This window comes from Vombatus ursinus, unplaced genomic scaffold (assembly GCF_900497805.2).
Source record: "Vombatus ursinus unplaced genomic scaffold, bare-nosed wombat genome assembly UNPS02001287.1, whole genome shotgun sequence".
NCBI classification, from domain to species: domain Eukaryota; kingdom Metazoa; phylum Chordata; class Mammalia; order Diprotodontia; family Vombatidae; genus Vombatus; species Vombatus ursinus.
Genome location: NW_020941065.1, coordinates 2,704,996 through 2,726,941, shown reverse-complemented (window position 1 = coordinate 2,726,941; position 21,946 = coordinate 2,704,996). Strand labels below are relative to the sequence as shown.

The 21,946-nt window shown below is 44.9% G+C and overlaps 1 protein-coding gene across 3 annotated transcripts in view; it reads left to right on the top strand.

Annotated features, from left to right (window-relative positions):
- TBX5 (T-box 5) overlaps nucleotides 1-21,946 on the top strand; it is a 57,319-nt gene that overhangs the window by 9,140 nt on the left and 26,233 nt on the right. For all 3 annotated transcript variants that reach the window (XM_027862417.1, XM_027862421.1, XM_027862430.1), the window contains 4 exons: nucleotides 3,551-3,670; nucleotides 4,430-4,577; nucleotides 11,001-11,153; nucleotides 20,145-20,236. In XM_027862417.1, coding sequence (XP_027718218.1) covers nucleotides 3,551-3,670; nucleotides 4,430-4,577; nucleotides 11,001-11,153; nucleotides 20,145-20,236 — 513 coding nt within the window. The remainder of the gene's footprint in view (nucleotides 1-3,550; nucleotides 3,671-4,429; nucleotides 4,578-11,000; nucleotides 11,154-20,144; nucleotides 20,237-21,946) is intronic.

The following is a 21,946-nucleotide window of genomic DNA, read 5'->3' as shown; positions in this document are numbered from 1 at the left end:
GGGAAAAAATATATTTTGACTAGGTACTTGTTTAAAAAAAAAATCCCTGTGAAAATTCATCCATTGATCTCAGACAAACAGGAGGGGAGTAGGGGGAGGGAAAGTCAAGTCTTCAGCTCCGGAAATTTGGCTCCTCTTCCACCTCGTATATAGACAGAAGAAAGGGCTCCAGAGAGCATGATATCTTAAGGGATTAGTAATGAGAGAAAGAGAGAAAAGAGAGAGAGGGAGGTGGGGTGGGGGAAAGAGAAATCGAGAGAGGTGAGATTGAGAGAATGAGATGCAGAGAGGCAAGGCTGAGAGACAGAAGAGAAGACAGAGAGGGGAGAAACTGGGGGGCTGGAGGGAGGTGAGAAAGAAGGAAGATTGAGAGGAAAGAGGAGAGATCTAGATAAACACAAATGAAAAATGGGAAGAGATGGGATTGGGGGAGAGGGGGAATTATTGAAGGAGAGATTGAGAGAACCAGCAAGGTGAGACAGAAGATAGAGAGGGGGGAAGAGATGAAGACAGGACAGAAACGGAGAAAGATGGAAAGAAGAGAAAGCGAGGGACAGAGGAAGAGAGGAGAGAATGGGACAAAGAAAAGAGAGAGGCAGAAGACTGGGAGATGGGAGAGAATGGGAGAGAAAGAGATGGGGAGAAGAAAGACACTGGAGGAGAAGAGAGACAGAGAGATGGGAGAGAATGAGAGAATGAGAGAATGAGAGAATGAGAGAGAGGGAGAGAGGGAGAGAGGGAGAGAGGGAGAGAGGGAGAGAGGGAGAGAGGGAGAGAGGGAGAGAGGGAGAGAGGGAGACAGGGAGACAGGGAGACAGGGAGACAGGGAGACAGGGAGACAGGGAGAGAGGGATTCCATTTAATCAAGCACGAGTCCAAATTTTTCTCGCTTCTCTCCCCCCTCCTTGCCCCCAAATTTGGCATCCTTCCAGGGTCCCACCCGTTTGCCAAATCCTGAATGTTGAATGTATTCGCTACCTCTCTCATTGTTTATAGGAAGCAGTCGAAGCCTTTGAAACGTAGACGGGGCTCTGCTGAGCTCTTTATACAGACACAGATAAACACGGCAGCTCTCACAAATAGACACTCACCCCAGAGTCGCTGTTAAAAGCCCTTCAGGGCTAAGCGAGAAGGTTAGCCCGCCTGGCGGCGGAGGCTAGCAGAGTGCTGAGTGCCCTGAATTCTCCCCGCCTGACTGATTTAAGGAAACCTACCCTCAGCCAATCAGTGCCCTCACCTTGGACTTTGGCCCGTGATCCCCACTCCTTTTCTACAGGCCCAGGTGTTGAATGGACTGGGGACTGTCTTTAAAAAGATCTGCCCCCTCCCAACCCTTGCAGGCCCAAGGCCTGAGGACAGACAGGCCCTGGCTTAGAGGGGAAGGACTTCTTCAACACCGCCCCCCCCCCCCCCCCAGCCTGTTCCGCAGTAAACTGGGAGAAATTTGACATTTATTATTATTTGGAATTAAACAATGTCTCTGTCCCCGCCACGCCGAAGGGCCCGAGTGATATATTACCGGTCTGTTTACAGTAAAATAGAAAGGGGAAAAAAAGGCAGACTTTCCTCCTATTCCGTTTTGGAAGCTGAGGCCGCAGGCCCAGCATAGTCTCCTGGAAAGATTTCACTATAAAAGGATTGCAAACCACCCCTCGACGCTAAGACTTCTGGACAAACCATTGCGCATAAACACAGGGAGACTCTGGTTACCTTCCGAGGGAAGGGAATGGAGGGAAGCTGCGGGGTGGGGACGCTACCCCCACAAGCTTGGCTTCAAATGCTTGCCACCCCCACTTCCCCATCTTGCCTGCCTGCCTTTGGGAGGCAGCACCAACCGGGCTCCTTTCCCAGGCAACTGGAACCGGTCATCCCAAGGATGCTGCTGCCGACCCCCAGGGCCTGATTTTCTGCAGGGCAGCACTCACTGAAGCCTGACTCTAGATAGAAGGCCAGCGAGCTCTTGGTATCATCTCCAAAGGGGATGCTGTTTTTGATTTAATTCCCTCCCTCCCCTTGATGGAGTCCAAGTGGGTTACATGCCATTGGAATGGGTGCAGGGGTTAGAGGTGGAAGAGAAGGGGGCAAAAAGGAAGAAAAAAGAAAGAGGATGTGGGAAAAGGGAACAGAAGATAGGAGGAGAGAGACAAGCAGAGAGAGAGGAAGAGAGAGAGAGAGGGAGAGAGAAAGAGGAGAAAGAAAAGGAAGAAAAGGGAAGGAATAAAAGGAGAGAAAGGGAAGAAGAAGGGAGAGATGAGGAAGGAAGGAGAAGAAGAGGCAAATGGCAGAATCAGTTTCAAAATCAGGAGTTGATAAAGGTAATCAGATGAGATAATGTTTGGAAAGTGCTTGGCACATAGTAAGAGCTTAATAAACACTTATACTTTCCTTCCTTTCTCCCCAGCAGGGGTGAGGAGCAGGCCTGCTGCCCCAGTGTCTAAGTGTATGGATATGTATGGTGGGGTAGGGGCAGGATTAGTCATCTGTAAATTCCCTTGGGCTGTGGGCATATGTATATCTCCTGGAGTCTCCACGGGATCCTTGAGAGCACGTGTGTTTCCGGGGTCTCCACAGGATCCTGTGCGCAAGTGTGCATGCCCAGACCGTTATCACCACCAACAATAACAACTCAAAGAGAAGTCGTTATTATGGAGTGAGCTTCCTCCTTCGCTTCCTACTGAAAGACCTGCCTCTGGGAACTAAATTTAGCTGGAGTTGATGAGTTGAAATGAAGGGGGAGGGAGAACTGGTGTGTGTGTGTGTGTGTGTGTGTGTGTGTGTGTGTGTGTGTGTGTGCGCGCGCGTGTATGTGTGAGCGCACAGAGAGGTAGTAGTGGTGGTGGTGAACTTTCTATATTCCAAACGAGTCAACAAAAAGAGCAAGTCCTCCTTTTTCTTCTCCAAGATCGCGCTGTCGCTCTCCCCCACTACACCTCCTCTGTATCTGGCCCCCGCCTCCATCCCTGTGCTCAAAATAGGCAGGAAAACCTGGGCTGGATCAGTCCTGGTGTGGAGTTGGAAATCAGGCTTTCCCCCTGGATCAATCCCTTCTTCTGCTACACCGGGTGAAGCGAAGATCTCTGATCTTCATATTAGTATTAATCAGTTATTCTGTCTTCTCCCCATCTCTTTCTCTTCCTTCTCTTCTTCCTCCGATCCTCCTTTTCTCTCTCTCTCTCGTCTCCTGGAAAACTCCTTTTCCTCCCTTCCCTTTGTCTTTTATTACTTTCTCTTCCTCCTCTCCTTCCTTCTCTCTTCTCTCTCTCTTCTCTGCTTCTCCTCCTTCTTCCTCTTCCTCCTCTCCCCTTTTCTCCTACTTCCCCTTCTCTTCTTCTTTTCCTCCTCTTCCATTTGTCTCTCTTCCTTGTCTCTCTCCTCTGTCTCTGTTTCTATCTGTCTATTGCCCTGTCTTTTCTCTTTATTTCTCTGTTTTCTGTCTCTGCCTGGCATCCTTCACTTCCCTCCATCTCTCCCTTTCCCTACGTGCCCCCCTTCTGTCCCTCCTTTCCCCCACCTCCCTCCATCTCTTCTCCCCTTCCTACCCTCTCTCTAGGCGTATGTTCCCCAGTTACAAAGTCAAGGTCACTGGACTGAATCCCAAAACGAAGTACATCCTGCTCATGGATATTGTACCAGCTGACGACCACAGATACAAATTTGCAGATAATAAATGGTAGGCATCTGGGGGAGGGGAGAAGAAGATATGTAGACAGAGAACTCCAGGCCTACCCCCATTATTCCCAGATATGCTGCCCTACCTACTGAGCATTAGCTGAGATGACTCTCTAATGTTCCTATGTGAAAGAGGTATTTCTCAGCATAATGTCTGCACAAAGCTATTTACTATTTTTTAATGAGTTATCTGCTTTGAACATGCCTTTTATTAAACCATTGACTTGGCATTTAAGTGAGCTGAAGGGCTAGGGGAAGCCAGAAATGACAGAAGAGACCTAGGGGTTTTTTTTTCCTGGGATGAGAGAAAATAGTCTTCAGAGTGCTTGAAAATCCCTGGAAGGGATTTCTGGCTCTTGTTTCAGATCTTTGGTGACTGGATTGTGGTGGCATTGTGGCCCAGGTGAATCTAAGGGTCCCAGAAATTAAATAAACACAACAGCGGGAGACAAGAAAAAATGAAGCCCTAGATGTATGCAAAATGGGGCTGCTCCAGGAGGTTCTGGGGCCCTGGCAGTGGATCATAAGGGTTGCAGGAGAGGGATTATATGAGATCCATAGTAGCTTAAAGGAAACAAGAAGAAGAAGGAAAAAAAACACATTTCTGGATGAGAAACTGAAAGCCACCTTTCTGTAGGGTAAAACGGCCTTCTGCTCTGAGCTTGTGGCTGGCCAGGTTCACTTGGTGGGCTGGATTAGGCTGGGCCACTAGGCTCCTTAGTCCTTGGACTCAGTGAACTGGAATTTCCTTTGGGGCTAGGTCTGTGACTGGGAAAGCAGAGCCTGCTATGCCTGGACGGCTGTACGTGCACCCGGATTCTCCAGCCACAGGTGCCCACTGGATGCGGCAGCTGGTCTCCTTTCAGAAACTGAAGCTTACCAATAACCATCTGGACCCATTTGGACATGTGAGTACCAGGCGCCTGGTGTCCTATCTTTTCCACTTCTCCCTCCAGGCTCAACATTCTTTCTTCCTTGTCCTCCTTCTCTTCTTTCACGTTCTCCTCTTATTCCTACTTTTTTCTTTCCCTTCTTTTCCTTCTTTTTTTCTCCCCCACTTTCTTATCTATTCCTTCTTTCTCTTCCTTCCTTACCTTCTTCCTCCCTTTTTCCTTTTCTATTTTCTTCCCCTTCTACCTTTGCCCTATATTGTGTCCCTCCCCATCTCCACCGACTCTTCTTCCTTCCTTGTCTCCTATGACAATCTCCTTTCTGGTTTTGTAAATCCAAGCTTTACACTGCTGAGTAGGGCATTGAGTCAGGGCTCAGCTTGGGTACCCTTACCCAAGATGACATTGTATCTATATTCCTCCTAGCATCCCCCAGGTTGGCCCCTCTGTGTGTGATGGGAGGTCTAGAGAGACTGACAAACAACAGAAATGACCTGCTGACTTGGGCAGCAATGCCCTGTCCCAGTCCTGTCCCAAACACAGACCCCAATTGGTGTGCTTGGCCTGGGTCCCAGGGACCCTGGGGAGAAGGGAGGAACCTGCCAGGTTTTTGGTATGATGATTCATAAAAGAACAGGGGTTGTAACCTGGGCCAGGCTGAACCTTTAACTAACCATAAGTGGCATGGAGTCCAAAGACAGGTACAAGACCTAGACCCACTAGAATGTCACCTCCTCAAAGGCAAGAATTATGCCCCTTTTATCTCCTGGTGCAAACAGGAGGCTCAGATATATATATATATATATATATATATATATATATATATATATATATACACATATATATATGCATATATATTTGGGGGGAGTGGGGTTAGGCAATAGGATTCAGTGACTTGCCCAGGGTCACACAGCTAGTAAGTGTTATGTGTCTGAGGCTGGATTTGAACTCAAGTCCTTCTGAATCCAGGATGGTGCTCTATTCACTGCACCACCTAGCTGCACCTCAACCCACAAATATTAACTAAGCATTCATTTTTGAAGACCCCTATTCTGGTTGCTGGGGGAAGAGAGATACTAAGTTCATCAACAACTGGGTTTTTTTCCTTTTAGTCCTCCCATTTAAGTAGTGGAGAAGACTTTGAACAGTGAGTTATAATATATGATGTCAGCAAGTACTTTTGATAGGATGGAAGCAAGTTCCAGGTGAGGTGTAAGGATCCTGACTTGCCATGGAGATGCTGATAATGATGTTAACAACAAAGACAGAAATTATAGGCAGCAAGGCATAGTATATATTGGTTCAAATACTACTTCTAATTTATACTAGCTGTATGATCTTGGTTAAGCCACTTAATCCCTGCTGACCCTAGGCACTTCTCTCTAGGGGTCTCCAAGACCCTTTCAGGGATCCTTGAGGTCAGAATTAGTTTCATAGTAATATTACAACATTTTAATGTACAATACGGTAGTTATCAATAGATATAACTATATACACAAAACTTCCTTAGTGAAGGAGTTCCTCAATAATTTTAATTGTAAGGGTTCCTGAGTCCAAAAAGTCCTGACAGTTAGCTGATCTGCATGTATGGAGGAAGTCTCCACTGTAGGAGTTCCCCACACCAAGAAGTCACAGGCCCATATGGATAGCATGGTATCTTAGTAATAATAAAGGACATTTATGTAGCACTTATGATTTTTCAAAGCCTCTTATATAGAATATTTAAGGGTACAGTGGGTAAAATGCTATACTGGGAACAAGGAAGACCTAGATTATATTCTTGCCTAAGACACTTACCAGCCTGTGTGTGTCCATGGACAAATCACTTAACATCTCTGTGCCTCAGTTTACTCATGTAAAATGAAGAGCAACTAGGTGGCCTAGAGTCAGGAAGAACTGAATTCAAATCCCACCTCTGACACTTACTAGCTGTGTGACCCTAGGCAAGTCACTTCTCCTATTTGCCTCAGTTTCCTCATCAGTAAAATGGGGATAATAATAACCTCTAACCCCCAGGATTATTGTGAGGATCAAATGAGATCATAATTATAAAGGGCTTAGCATGATGCCTGGCACATTGGAAGTGTTACAGAAATGTTAGCTATTATTGTTATTAACATGATTTATGGCCTCTAAGGTCCTTTCCAGCTCAAAATTTTCTAACGGAGTAGAAGGTAACCAGAGAGGGGAAGATATTAGCAGCTGGGGGCATCAGAAAAGGCTTTGTGTAGAAGGAGGTGTTGGAGCTAAGCCCTGTCCAGCCTTCCTACTTCATTTCTCTACATCCCCCCACCCCAAAGTGAATTAAATGGATCTACCATGTGATAAAAATGGTCCAGAAGTCCTTGAATCTCAGGGAGGTATGTGCAGGTCACAACTTCCACCTGAGGAAGGGTGTGGAAAAGGGCTAATTCTGGGACCTCCATCATGTTTAAGATTATTTGAACTCTTAAAAAGCCCTGTGAACTGTTATTTGTGTCCGGGGAGGAGACTAACGTAGTTAGGGCCTGAAGGCCTGAACTGAATTCTCCGGGGCCTAGGCAGGAAGAAGGGAGTTTAATGAGGTTTGGGTGAGGTGTCTCACTTAAAATCTTGACCTTCCAAGTGGGGTCCCACAGCCTTGTTCATTTGCTCTCCCAGGAGAGTGAGAGCAATGTGTTTTGGGATATGGGGCCCTCTAAGATGCAAAATGGCCATTTTGGGATAATGAAAACTGAAAGCACATTGGGAAGGAAGCTTAGAAGAAGGGGAGTAAAACCCACCTCCATTCCCCATCCCCTCCCAAGGTTGATCGGGAAGGAATATTGTAAAGAGCACATGCTTTGAAGTGAAATGTCTCAATTCCCACTCTGCTACTTATTGGCTGTGTGACCTTGGGCAAGTCATTTATCTGCCCTTCAGTTTCTTCATCTGTAAAATGGGGGTGGGGTAGATGTTGAATGGTCACCTCTAAGGTCCCTTCCAGCTTTAGATCCTATAAATAATAACAACAATAATAGCTAATATATGGTACTTACTATGTGCCAGGCACTGTGCCAAGGACATTGCAATTATGATCCCTTTTGATCCTCACGACAATCCTGGCAAATGGGTGCAGTTATTATCCCCATTTTACAGATGAGGAAATAGAGGCAAACAGGGTGAAGTGACTTGCCAGGGTTCACACGGCTAGCAAGCGTCAGAGGCCAGATTTGAACTCCTGGCTTGGCCCCAGCACTATACGACACCATAGTTGTTTTTGTTTGTTTGTTCGTTCGTTTGTTTTTCCTGAGGAGGGACACACTGGCCTAAATATGTGTACACATGTTATATAATATGTGTACATGATCTAACACATAGACATATTTGCATGCGTATAGGTCACTGGACTGATTGCTTGAGTCTGGGCTTGTGCTAGGGCTTATTTGTCTGTACTTCCAGCCTGTGAGCCCCAGTGTCTCTTCCCCCTCCCCTCTATGTTTCCCTGGAAGCAAAATATTTACTGTGTGATGAGGGAGCATCTCTCAACAACTCCCCCACCCCTATCTGCTTTTCTGAAGCACGTTTTGCTCAGGCTGGGCTCCTTTGACGGCCTCCAGGCCACTCCAAACACGGTTCCTGGGTTAGCAGCAACCTTTTGCTCACCAGGAAAATATGCCTTGGGTCATAGACTTAAAGGTGGAAGGGACCTGAAAAGTCATCCCCCTCCCCCTGCATTTTTTGAGATCCACAGAGGGAACTAATCTGTCCAATGTCACTCGGGGTGAGGCAGAGGTACATCGATCTCAGGTTTGGGGGGTCTAAAGTTTGTTGTGCTTTTCCAGGCCCTAGGATTGGGGTCCAAGGGCCCCAGACTCCTCTACCTCTTGGGGCACTTCCCTCATTCTAGGTTCGGTCTGGGGAATCTCGGCGGCATGGGATTTGCAGTCCGCCCCCCAGAGCCTTAGACACACGCGTGGATTCTCCGCAGCGCTGGTCTCCACGCCTCCCCTCTCCAGTTAGTGGAAATTCAGAACTGCCCACGGCCTCCGAGTCTCTGCTGGCTCCCAGAACCCCAGCTGGGGCTTGGGCCCCCAGTAGGGGGCCACCCTAATGAAATTAAAGGCCATTAGATCGTTCCCCCGTTGATGGCCAGCGACTGCCCTTGGATGTCAAACCAATTTGGTTAAGCCGGGGCGATGGCAGCGCCGGCCTGGGGGCTCTGGCGGGCCTCGTGCGCCCAGCTGCGTCTCTCGGTCGGTCGCCAGGGCGCCCGGCTCCGCGTCGCCATCGGGCCGGGAAGAGAGGGAGGGAGGCAGGCAGCCCGGCGGCCACTTTCCGAGATTAGACCAAGGCCCAGGAGTCCAGGGCATCTGCGGCATCCCAGGGCACTGCTGGCCCCTCCCCGCCTTTCACTGGGCCCACTCCCATCTCTAAAGGAAGGCCAGGAGGAGATCTCTACCGCCTTTGTCTTTCTCCTTCCTCTTTTCCCCCAGATCTTTTCCTCCTCCTCCTCTTCTTCCTCTTCCTCCTCTTCCTTTTCTACTGTTACTACCCAGCCAGTCTATTTTAATAACTATTCTCTTAGAAAGAGAATTAGGAACACTTTCTTCATTCATACTTTAAGAGGGAGCATGAACAGTGATCCCCACAAGTTCATCTGTAAAACTGAGAATAATAGGACCGGGAAAGGATTGAACTCATAGGTTTGTTGTGAAAATTAAATAAAATGCTATAGGTAAAGTGCTTTGCAAACTTAATGCACCATTAAAGATCTGTTGCTATCATTTTGGTTGCAGCCCTGTAGGAATATCTCCTGGGGAGGAAACTCCCCACATAAGTGGATTTTGGCACCGGTAATTCAAAAGCACTTATCAATCAGTATATATCTGTTCCAGGAACTAAGCAAAGTCCCCAGGATACAAATTCAGGCAAGCAAACACACCCTGCCCTCAAGGAACTTACTTTCTAATTGGGAAATCAGAATGGGGAGGAATGTTTTTTTGATAGAGTGGGTCTATTTATCTTGTTCCAGAATTAGGGCAACAGAATTGCCTGGGGGCAATGAGAGTTGAGTGATTTGTCCAGGGTCACAAAGCCAGGAAATGTCAGAGGTGGGATTAGAATCCCGATCTTCCTGGATCCAAGACCAGCTTTCTAGTCACTATATGTTGTTGTTATTTTTAACATATTGATGATGGTATTTATTTATTTTTAACATCAGCATTAAAAGTGCCCTCAGTGGTGTTTTAATGAATTTTTTTAATAGGAATGCTAAAAATAAGCTTGCTTTTATGAGTTTATTCATTTCTTATATACTGACCTGACCTCTTCCCATCAGTCACTGGCTTCAGAAGGGAGAAGCCTAGGAAATGAAATGAAATGGGTAATAATGAGACAGTGATGCTAATAGGATCTCTTCCTTGGTCACATGCCACTTCAAAACACAGCCCAAATAAAGAAATGCAAGTGGAGGGAGTAAACATAATCATTCTAACGTGAAAAGGCAGACAATTTGTTGTCTATCTAGGTCCAGGGGTAATTGGACTGTGCAGGAAACTTAGAAAGTTAGGGGCTGCAATGGTTATTTAAGATCCCTTTGGGAGGATTTGAACCTGGGTCTTACTGACTCCAAACCCACTACCAAAGGTGTCAAACTCAGGCACATGGACAGCATGAGAGCAAATGTTGCAGAACCAGATTAAAATGTAATTGAAAAATGTTTCACAAAATAAGTAAAAATCTAATACATATAGAGAAAAAAAAAACCTCTTAGGTGAAATTTAAAAACTAACCCTAAGGTTTTACTTTCTAGACAACATCATCCTAGAATTCAAATCAGTGGTGGGGAAAACGGTTTTGTTTTCCTCCTTCTCAACCCTACTAGACTTTTCCATTTCTCTTGCTTTCTCTGACTTTCAGTACTTTGAACAAAGGGCTTCATCTCCCATACTGTGGGCACCAGGAAATCCATTCCCAACCCCCACGAGGTAGCCAGGGGCCCAAACTATGAATAGTACCTCCAAGCCTCAAGTCCCCTTCACCGGGTCCCATCTAGACTCCTCTCTTCCCTTTTCCTCCCATGTTCAGTTCCCAGGTTGCCATCCCTGTTTCCTCCCAGAAGGAATCATGGGAGCTATCACAGTGGTCATTTTAGGTTCTGTGAGCCAGGAGTTAATTTGTCGAGCAGCATTTTATTAAGTATCCTGATTTACTGTTGTGTATGCCTTTGGGTATATTCCCTCAACGTTGTCCAGGATATTTCTGGTGAAAAATGCCATTTGGAAAGAAAAACAAATTTTTTCCATTAACCTATTCGCCTTTTTCCACGTTAAAAAGACCCCAAACAATCAAAAACGCAATTTATGGATTGTTATTGTTGTTATTATTTTGCAAAAGGTTGTCTTTAGTGATTCGTAGCAATGCTTTCTGATGTGGCCTGGATTTTTTATTCTTTTTCTTTTTTTTAAAATTTGTCTTTAGATTATACTGAATTCCATGCACAAATACCAGCCTAGACTGCACATCGTAAAAGCAGACGAAAATAATGGATTTGGCTCGAAAAACACAGCCTTCTGCACCCACGTCTTCCCAGAGACGGCTTTTATCGCTGTGACCTCCTACCAGAATCACAAAGTAAGGAGATCAGTTCATTAAAACACTCCCATGTGGATGTTAGATACTGCAGGAACTCGGACTCAGGACCGTGCTCCACGCGGAAACACCTGTGCGGCTTTCTACGGGTTTCTTTCAGAAAGCCTAAGAACAGGGGACGCGCATGCTCACTGTGATCCTCTCCTTCCCTCCCCCTCCCTCGTTCTGTCTTCCTCCCTCCCGCCTCGTCCGCAGATGAGTCCCCATCCTATTCCATTTATATGCCCTAAGTATATATACTCGGCAGGGGTTGCGGCCCTCGCACTCCCACCACGGGCGTGTAATCTCGAGGCAATCTGCAGTTTGTAACTGTCTTGTTTTTCCAGTTGCACGCAGACCCCCACAAAGAACAACAGTTTGTACCTACCCTAGGGCGAGTTTCAGAGGGGGTTAAGTTTACTAGGGGAAATGCGGCCCAGGAAAATTCTCTAATAGGATGCTTAGCCGAGCACGCTCTGGCCCAGCACCTAGTCTCTTCCCGCCCTCTGTCCGCCTTCTGCTAGCCCCGAATGCTGGGAGAGGGTGACTCCCCCAAATAGCTGTCAGGGAGCGAGGTAACGGTTACTCCTTACCAGGGATCTTCGATTCCTCATTCTTACTTTGCAAGGGGAAATGAAACAAGCACATAGAAACAGCCGCAACTATTTGTTTACTTTTTGTTTTTCCGTTGTGGTTATTCCACGGTGGGATCTTAGGGCCATACATAGATTTAGATCTGGAGGGGAACTCACAGGTCATCCAATCCAACTCCCTCATTTTGCCGATGGCGAAACTGAAGCCTGGAGTTTAAGTAACGTACCCAGGGTCACACAGCTAGTAAGGGGAAAGTGCCGTATACTTGTCAGATATTGTCATTATCCTCATTCTGTTATTCGTAGTTATTATTATCAATTAATTAATTAATTTCCTAGACTGGGATTGAAGCCCCTTTCTTGTATAACAAAGAAAAAAAAAAGTTAAGCAAAGCTGACCCATATAGTAATCAAGTCTGACAACCAAGGAATTGAGTAGACCGAAATGAAACATTGTGCATCTGTCGTCCCCCTCCCCACCCCAAGAGAAGAGAAGGGACACTTCTAATAAAAACAAAGATTTGCATAGAAAAGAGTTTCATGGGCCATATAGACTGATTTTAAAAAAGGGGAAGGGAGAGGATAGTTAACACCTTATAGGCTACAACCCACCCAGTGATGGACGGACCAGGACTATTCTGTTTTGTATAGCACACAACATACAAATATACAATCTAAATGTAACGTAGGACGTGGAGAAAGGCAGTGTGACATAGTAGAGAGCTGGGTTCGAGCCCAGCCTTTGCCATATACTGGTGGTGCTGGCAAAGCACTGAGCTGTGTTCCAGAGCGAGCTGTCTGCGTCAGTGAAAGGAAAGGCGCGGTCCCTGTCTCCCCCCGCCCCAACCCCGCTGAGGTAACAAAGTATCCAGACGTCCAGAACCCCTACTGTGATTTTATCCCCATGGGTCGGGATGTCAGTTTCTGCATTTTCATTTTTCTCTGCTTGTATGCATGCATTCAGTGTATGTTTTTGTGGAATGTTTCTCATAAAGGAGATTTGCAAAACTAGGGATTGAAGACATGAGAGCTAAGTCTTGTTCCCTAGAAAAGAATGGAGCCCCACCTTTTATTTCCCGTAGGAGGACGGCCTTGTTTTCCTCTTTGTCTGCCCTTTAAAAAGCCGAGTCACCTTAAATACTCCTCCCTTCACCTCCAGGAAAGAAGCGTCAGTCTAGGTGGAGGAAAGAGGTGCTGGTCGCAGCCACCCAGGCTGGGGTTGGGGTGGGAGGGAACGTTTTGGATTACTCCTTTTATCGTTCATAATTACCGGGGAATGATGAGATGGTTGGGGCTGCGTCAGGGAAGGAGGAGAGGAGGCAGTTAGGCAAGGATAGGGGACACACAATCTTGCCCGAGGCTCCTTTCCCCAGCTCCCTGACGTAGAGCCAGGGCGGTGTAAGGAGTGGCCGCGAGACTCGAGTATCTCACCATAGCCTGAAGCTCCCCAATCCTGGTGCAGTCAGTCCAGCACCCCAGAGGTGTGGACCCCAGGGAACCCTCCCCCAGACTCCAAACCAACCTCCTTATCTCATCCCAAATCCCTGGGGAGGGAGGAAGCTCTGTGGCTGGGTGGTGGAGACCTGCGGAGGAGGCGGAAGGGGGAGATTATGAAATAGTGTGGTTAGACTCCAGCTGGGGACTGTCAGTGCCTCGGCTGTGCACATGACCAGCGGCTTTCCCCAAAACAGATGGCCCATTCCTTTGCTGTGCTCTCTGAGGCTGAGCTCAGTCGGGGACGTTGCATGGGCGGGCCAACAGCAGCCAGCCCGCAGAGATCTGCTTTTCGTAGAGGAAGCACCGGAGAGGCCTGGTGAGGCAACAGACTGAGAGAAAGGTGAACCTGTGATACCCAGGAGATTCCAAAGCTTGAGTTCCGGCCACAGTTTCTGCTTTGCAAAATGTCTGCTGTGAACGCCTTAAACCCACGTTTAGCTTCTGTTTGCTGACCATAAGGGGGAAAAATCATTTGAAAAAATCGGGGGCATGGAGCAGAAGATTTCCTTGGAAAGCAGGAGTCCAGGCATGGTTTGGGCTTATAAATACGCAGAGAGATGTAGTATGATGGGGTAGGGCTGAGGAGGAGAGAGACAAAGATGAAAGGAGGATGGGAGGGAGGGAGGGAGAGAGAGAGGGAGAGAGAGAGAGAGAGAGAGAGAGAGAGAGAGAGAGAGAGAGAGAGAGATCTGTGATTTCCTTGGTACAGGGAACTCCCTAGTAAGGAATCTCCACCAATACAACTAGGCACCTTCTCTGACATTTAGAGTTTTAGAGAGTTGCCTGGGGGCAAGAGAAGTTAAATGACTGACCCAGGGTCACACAGCCAGGATAGGTCAAAGGCAGCTCTTGAAACTAGGTCTTCTTGGTTTCCAGGCTGGCTGTCTATCCTTTAAACCGGATTGCTATTATATTCAACATATAAGATAGTTAGTGGTGGCTAGTATTTATATAGCTCCTCAAGGTTTGTTACTTCCCCCCTCCACCCTTAGCCCCACAAAACAAACCAGCAGCTGCTTGACTTTAGAAACTTATTCTGGCTGAGGTCATGCAGGACAAAAGCCCAAAAGACGTTCTTTCCTCCAATACTAAGGTTTGTGAATAATATTAAGATTATGTTTTAATGTGCAGTGTACAAAAGATCCTTCCCCTTTCTCCCCCATCTCCACTCTTTTTCCAATCTAACCACATACAGTACATTCTTATCCCGGAGTCTGTCTGTATATAAACACAGATCATGTATGTAATGAGGTGATACTAAATGTTTTCAAGCCTGGGTTCCTCAATTACACCTGGAAAACAGGTTCTTTCATTCTCAGCTCTCCTCTCCTTTACTTCCTGCTTTGTGCCACACCCCCCAATACCCCCCCCCCCCACCATCCCCAGCTCTGACTGTGTCTAGCAAGAAAATAGGTGAAAGTACATGGAGTGATCAATGACTAACCAACTAATTAATGCCAACTCTCAAAACCATCAGACTGATGGTGGGATGTGGTCCCCCCAAATCCTCCTTAAAGACACAAGAGACACCCATTACTTGTTAGCCCATGAAAAGTTTGTAATTAACTTGTCACACCATAGTAGTTGAAAAAGAGTCAATTCCTCCTCACTTCTATCCCCCCCCCCAAAAAAAACAAGCCCCCAAACTACAATTTCATTACTGGAGGCAGAATTGTATATACAATGGAAAGTTAATTGCCTTGAGATTAGGAGGGCCTGAATTCAAATTCTGAGCCACTAGTACTTGAGTGATGTTGGGCCAATTGCATCCCCAATTTGTGCCTAGTTTTCTCTTTTGTAAAATCAGGGCATCCCCAATTAAATGGCCTCCAAAGTCCCTTGTACCTTGAAGTCTGAAGTCCTAGAGTAGGAAACTCATTTGTGATTCCTATTGATAGAGAGGGGCCTTTTGGACACTGAGGGGTTAATGGTCTTACCTGTGTTCACTGAGCTGGGATCAGAAGCAGGACTGTCCATAGGGCTGGCCCTCTCTCAATAGGCCACTTTAACTCTTTAATAATAACAGTAACAATAACTAACATTTAATTACATTTTAAAGCTTACAAAGAATCCTTCCCCCAACTCTTGGGAATTCCTTTGTATCTCTTTAGTAGCGATTTTTCTATGTACACATTGTTTGCCTTTGGTAGAACATAAGCTTCTTCAAGGCAATGATTGTTGAGTTTTTGTGTTTGTAGGCCCAGATTCTGGCACATAGTAGATCTTCCACAAATGCTTATTAAACTCATTTGACTCAAAGTGAATTGACATACCTTATATCCTTTATTGATATGCATCATATCATTCGTGTCTCACGAAGGCTCCAAATGCATGAGTTGGCCAAATGATAGGTGAATTCAATACAGTGTGTGTGTGTGTGTGTGTGTGTGTGTGTTGGAGAGGGAGCTTAAGGTCTAGCATTCGACCAGATTTAAGTCTGTGAGGGGGAAATCTAAAATTTTGTTGGACTGAATCATCTATTTTTGTATTTGCTTGCATTTTTTAAAGTCAAATAGATTAGCTATACCAATCAGGGTGATGGAGCCTGTAAAAAATCCCGTCTTAGTCCGTATGGCAGGCCCAGCATAGTAAAGTGGGAAGATGCTTTGATTTGGAGAAGAGAGGCCCTGGGTTCAAATCTTAACTCTGTTATTGCCTACTTGTGTGACACTGAGTAAGTCATTACTTTGCTCTCTGGACCTCAGTTTCCTTCTCTGTAAAATGAAGGTGATTAGATGAGACAATATTTAAGATCCTTTTCCCACTCTTACTACCATGAGTTCTTAACCTGGGCTCTGTGAATGTGTGTCTGTGTGTGTTTTTTGATATTTTGATAGCTGTATTTTAATATAATTGTTTTCCTTTGTAATCCTATGTATTTTATTTTATGTATTTTGAAATAATATTCTGAGAAGGGAGTCCATTGCCCAGGGGATCCCTGACCCACCAAAAGATGAAGAATCCTTGCTCTGAGCCAACCAACTCATCAAAAACTTTTTTGAAGGCACTACTATGCCAGGCACAGTGCTAGGCACTGGGGATAAATGACTCAGTCTCTTCCTCCTCTCCTTGGGAGCACAGCTGGAGTTGAGAATTAACTTATTTCCCCAGATGCTTTACAGCATGAAAAGGTATTTTAAAACCTGAATCTTTCCCTAGTGAGGCTGACCCTGAAGTGGGGTTTTGTAAGGTTTTCCCTAAGTTGTCAGGAGTTCTAGGACTGAACCCAAGAAATATTTAGGTGTTAAAAAAAGGTCACATGGACATTTCATTTCCTCACTAGTCCAACAATGGCTGTGTATGCCGGGCAGGTTTATCCCCCCTTAAATTAACTTCCCTTGCAGTTGGCCGGGGCTTGCTTGCTGCCTGAGTCATTGGGTAACTGGCTCATATTTATTAGGTTTGAGTTTTCTGGTCGGGATCAGGAAATGGCCCCCTCCTCCCCATATAGAGAAATAATTAAGATTTTTTGCCCTCATGAGAATTCTTTTCAAAAACAAGAATTTGAAACAATTATTCTCATTAATTTTTACAACCTTTGCCTTGCCAGTTGGACACAGTATTTATATTTGTCCCCTTTCCCAGTCCCCAACCTGCATTTTCTCCCTGGGATATCCGGTTTGGGGCTCATTTGGGGGGGGGGAGTTGTTTAGTATTGTGGGCAGGAGGGGCCTGTTCCAGTGGTATACTTGGCATGAATACGGACATCTGTACTGTTCAGATACATAAAACATGTGCTCACATGCAGAAGATGCCAAGATAATAACCAAGAATAGTTCCCATTTATTTAATTCATTAAGGTTTGCAAAGTTCTCTACATAACCAGGCTCACCAGCTTCTCACAATGACCCTGTGTGTGTGTGTGGTGGTGGGGAGAAGGGTGTTTGCTATTGTCATCCTAATTTTGCTGATTGGGACACTAAGGTCCAGAGAGCTTAGACTAAGCCAGATTTGACCAAGGTCATGAAATTAGTGGAATCACATGGGATTCCAAACCAGGTTTTTCTGCCTCCAAATATATAGTACTATGCTCCATTGAGTGTCACTGTCTCTAAAAAGTCAGTGAGCATGAGTAGAGCAGGGTGCCTGTATAAGATGGAACTGTACTTTATGCAAATGTGAATAGCATTGGTAACATAAATGTGTACATTTCCTTTTTTCCATGTGTGATTGACATCTATCTATGCACAGTGACTATATAGATGTGCATATATGTGTATATATGTATATATGAATGATATGTATGTGTGTGTATATGGATGTGTGCATGTGTGTGTGTGTGTATACATATACATACATACACACACACATATATAAGCTTATGAGGTAAAAGGGCTTGTATGAACCACCTATATATGTATCAATCATTGAACCAACCTGGATTTATTAAGCACCTATTATACAACAAGTCCTCTGCTAGGTGCAGGGGATATAAATACAGAGAATGAAACAATCTGTCCTTTCAAGGAAATTACATATACATGTGATTGAACAGATTCAAACTCTAGGGAAAAGATAGAGAGAAGGAAGCTAGGGAAACATTAACTGTTGTGGCCATGATTCAAGCATCTTAACTCCATTGAACCTCAGTTTCCTCATTCATAAAATGGGTGTAGTAATAAAAATCACTTGTACTTCCCTCCTCAAAGGGCTGTTTGGAGGCTCATGTGAAACAAAGCATTGCTAAAAGCTTTGCAGACCTCATAGTGCAATAGAAATTTCAGCTGTTACCAGGAGAGGTGGCACATGATGTAGTGGATGGGGGAGTAAAGAAATCCCACTTTTGATACTAGCTGTGTGACTTCGGACAAGTTACTTAATTTCTCTGGGCCTCGGTTTCCTCATCTGTAAAATGAGGCTGTTGGACTCCATGGTTCTTAAGTGGCCTTCTAGTGCTACTCTTTTGTAGGTTTTACAGTTGGAAATTTAGTTCCCAATGTCCTGTTTCAGTGATTTTGCAGTTCTTTGGGAATTCTTCATCTCCCAACCCCCTTCTTTTCCCTCCCCACTCCTCTCCTGTTTAAAAATGATGTAATTGTCACCTAACTTTCTGAGCTTCTCTCATTCCCTTCAATGATTCATGAACAATTAGTTTGAATTTCATTATGGCAAAAACATAAGTGAGGAAGGCAGTTTCTACTTGTCCTTTAGAGCCCCTGAAAATAGACTTTTGGGAAGTTAGGTGGTTTAGTGGACAGAGTTCTGGGCCTGGAGTAAGGAATACCTTCATTCAAATCTGGCCACAGACATTAGCTGTGTGACCCTGGATAAGTCACTTAACTCTGTTTGCCTGTTGAAATTCTGCCTGTGATCCTTAGTAATGGTGTGAGAATTGGCTAGTGAGCTTCTGAAATTTTCACACGGGGTTGTTGTGAGGAACAAATAAAATAAACAATGTGAAGTACTTTACTGTCAATGTCAGCTGATAGGGTTGTTTTTACTTCTGAGATGGCCATTTTAATGAGTATATGATTTGTCACAGACGGGTATGCATGTCATATATATCTTATTGAACACCGTGTGTGTAGATATGTGTATATGTACATATAGATATGTATGCATATTTGCATATATACATACATACACATATGTGTATGTGTGTGTTTTCTTTGCTTGGTAGATCTGTGCCCTTAGCACAGTGTCTGGCATATGCCTGACTGATTGACACTACATTATGCTGTCTCTCAGGCACAGGATAGATTTCATGTGTGTGTTTATGTTTACATATGTATATACACACATTGTAACAAATATATACATAGAAAATCTATGCATTGAAACATATATACACACATGCACATATGTATATAAACACATGTGCAAAATCTATCCTGTGCCTGAGAGAGAACCTGATAGAGTATCTATCAGTCTGTCATCAAGTATTTATTAAGTGCTTACTATGTGCCAGGCACTGTGCTAAGGGTCAGAGATACCAAGCAAAGCATATACATTGTCCCCATCCTCAAAGAGCTCCCATTCTAATGGAAGAGACAACGTGCAAATAGCAATGAACATAAGACAATGTCAGTGGAAGTCCTTTTAGGGGGATGGCAGTGGCCCGGGGGATGGTGGGGAGGAGGACAGATCTCTTACACAACAGGAAATTTGAGTTGAGTCTTAAAGGTAGCTGGGTTCAAGTCTTGCTTCTGATGAACCTGGGCCAGTCTCTTCATGTATTCAAGGGAACTCAACATGATTATGAGTAGTGCAGTGAACAAAAATGCTGGGTCTGGGGAGAGCAGATTTGATTTTTAATTCTGCCTGCCACTGTGTCTTTGGGCAAGTCACCTGACTTTTCTGAGCCTCAGTTTCCTCATCTGTAAAATGAGAGTGTTGGTCCCTTCTAAGGTCCCTTCTGGCTCTGGATCCATGATTCTATGATGCTGCATAGAATCTATTTGAGAAAGTGCCAGTGTTGACTATGGGGACTCTATTGTTGTTGCTTTCCTAGGATTCTCAAAGCAGTTTTGGGAGAGACCATTTGCTTTCCCTGGAAACCTAGCTCAGCCCTTTTATTATCTGGTGTCGTAGTGAAGATCGCCACACTACCAGGGAGTAAACATGTCAACGAGTTAGATTTAAAAAAAAAATCAAGTGTGGGGACCTCAATTGTATCTGAAATACCCAATGTCAGCGAACTGAGCTGGAAGGACGCAAAGGATATGCATTCAATTAACAGAAAACAAATCCAGGCTCCCTCTTACCCCTCCCCTTTGACATGAAGTCTGACCGTGGACATTTTTTTCGAAGCATCCATGACAATAAAGCTGAGGGCCCCGTTGACGTGATTGGCTTAATTTGGTTTGCCGTTGCCAGCACTTGAATTTCCATGATGCCTGTTAGCTCATGTTATGGGGTAGCTTTGTAGCAATCTATGCAGACTCATTCTGTTCCCCTCCTCCAGATCACCCAATTAAAGATCGAGAACAATCCTTTTGCCAAAGGATTCCGGGGAAGTGATGATATGGAGCTGCACAGAATGTCAAGAATGCAAAGGTAAAAAAAAAATAAATATTTTAACTCTCTCTTTCCTAACCTTGAACCAAATCTGAAACAGAAACAGGACTTCTGGGTCTCTTGGCACCATCTTTTCTGCCCTTCCTGGAAGTCAGGCCAGTGTTTCCTATCACAAGAGATAAGTAGGCAGAGGTTATTTTAATTTTGCATTCTGACAATCGACCCTTTGGGGTTCTCAGGTATCTAGGTGAGAATCAAACACAGAGATGGGGAACCTGCAGCCTTAAATGCTTTCCAGGTCCTTAAGTGAGGCCTTTTGACTGAATCCAGATTTTGTAGAATTTGTTCCATAACATTTGGATTCAGTCAAAAGGCTGAACTTAAGGACCTAGGAGGCCACATGTGGCTGTAAGGCTGCATCTTCCTCTCCCCTGATTTAGCAGGTAAGTTGAAGCATCTCCCATCCCACTGTCTAGGCCTTCCCCATCTGCTCTTCCAGCTGCCCCAGCACCTTTTTCAAGCTGGAGCTCGGTAGAGGCCTCGCTGTCTTCCTTCCCATAAGTCATGGCTGATGAACGTTCTCCTTTTGGCACCAGCTCTGGCAAATGAAAGGAAAGTTAATGACTTGATTTCCTGGGGGTGAAGTAGAGATAAAGTTGATGCAATATGGTGTCCAGGGCTCAGGGGAATTGGGAGCTGGTGCTAAAAATTGCTTGGTATTCTTACATATCCTGTGGTCACAGCTGATGATATGATGGATAGAAGGGACTGTACCAAATATATATGGTGGGAATTTGGTCTGGTAGAAAGGGCCATGTAAACAGTGCCAATTTTGCTGAATGTTTTCTGCCTCAATTTCATTCCAAAAGAACTTACCAGATGGCAGAGGGATTATAAATACCTTTTTTTTTTGCCTTTTTTTAAAAAGGAAATTATACTTTTCTCCCTTTTTTGGGGGGAGGATTTGTTCTTTCAAAATCAAGAAAAGATAGATGAGATTGAGTTCTATACATCTTTTTGAGAAGAGAGAAAAATGGCAATGTATCTGTCTCTCCTAGTGAAGGAAGCATATAGGGAGAAAAAGGTGAGAGAGAGGGAGAGGTAGAAAGAGAGAGGGAGGGGCACCTAGGTGGCACAGTGGATAGAGCACAGGCCCTGGATTCAGGAGGACCTGAGTTCCAATCTGGCCTCAGACACATAACACTTACTAGCTGTGTGACCCTGGGCAAGTCACTTAACCCCATTGCCTAACCAAAAAAAAAAAAAAAAGAGGGAGAGATAGATAGATGGACAGGAATATGGGAGGTAGGAGGACAGAGAAGAGAGAGAGAGAGAGAGAAGTGAGCAGGCTTTGTGTTTTTACAAAGGCTTATTAAATTCAATGAGAAGGATTTCTTCCACCCCATCTAAATGTCATCTTTCACTTGGAGAGGTGATGTGCTTTGTAGCTCAGGAATCAGGAAGCGATTGTGAATCAGAAATCAGAAAAACCTGGTTCTGAATTTGGCTTCTGATGCTAACAGTATGTCCCTGGGCAAGTCACTTAATCTCAACAAATTTTATTTTTCTCCCCTCTAAAATGGGGGCAATGATACCTTTCCTCAGAGGTTTGTTGTGCAGCTTAAATGAGATAAATCATGTCAGATGCTTCAAATCCTTGAGCCCACTTTATAAATGCTAGTTATCACCCTTATCTTTGGGATTTCTTTCTTTCTTTCTTTCTTTCTTTCTTTCTTTCTTTCTTTCTTT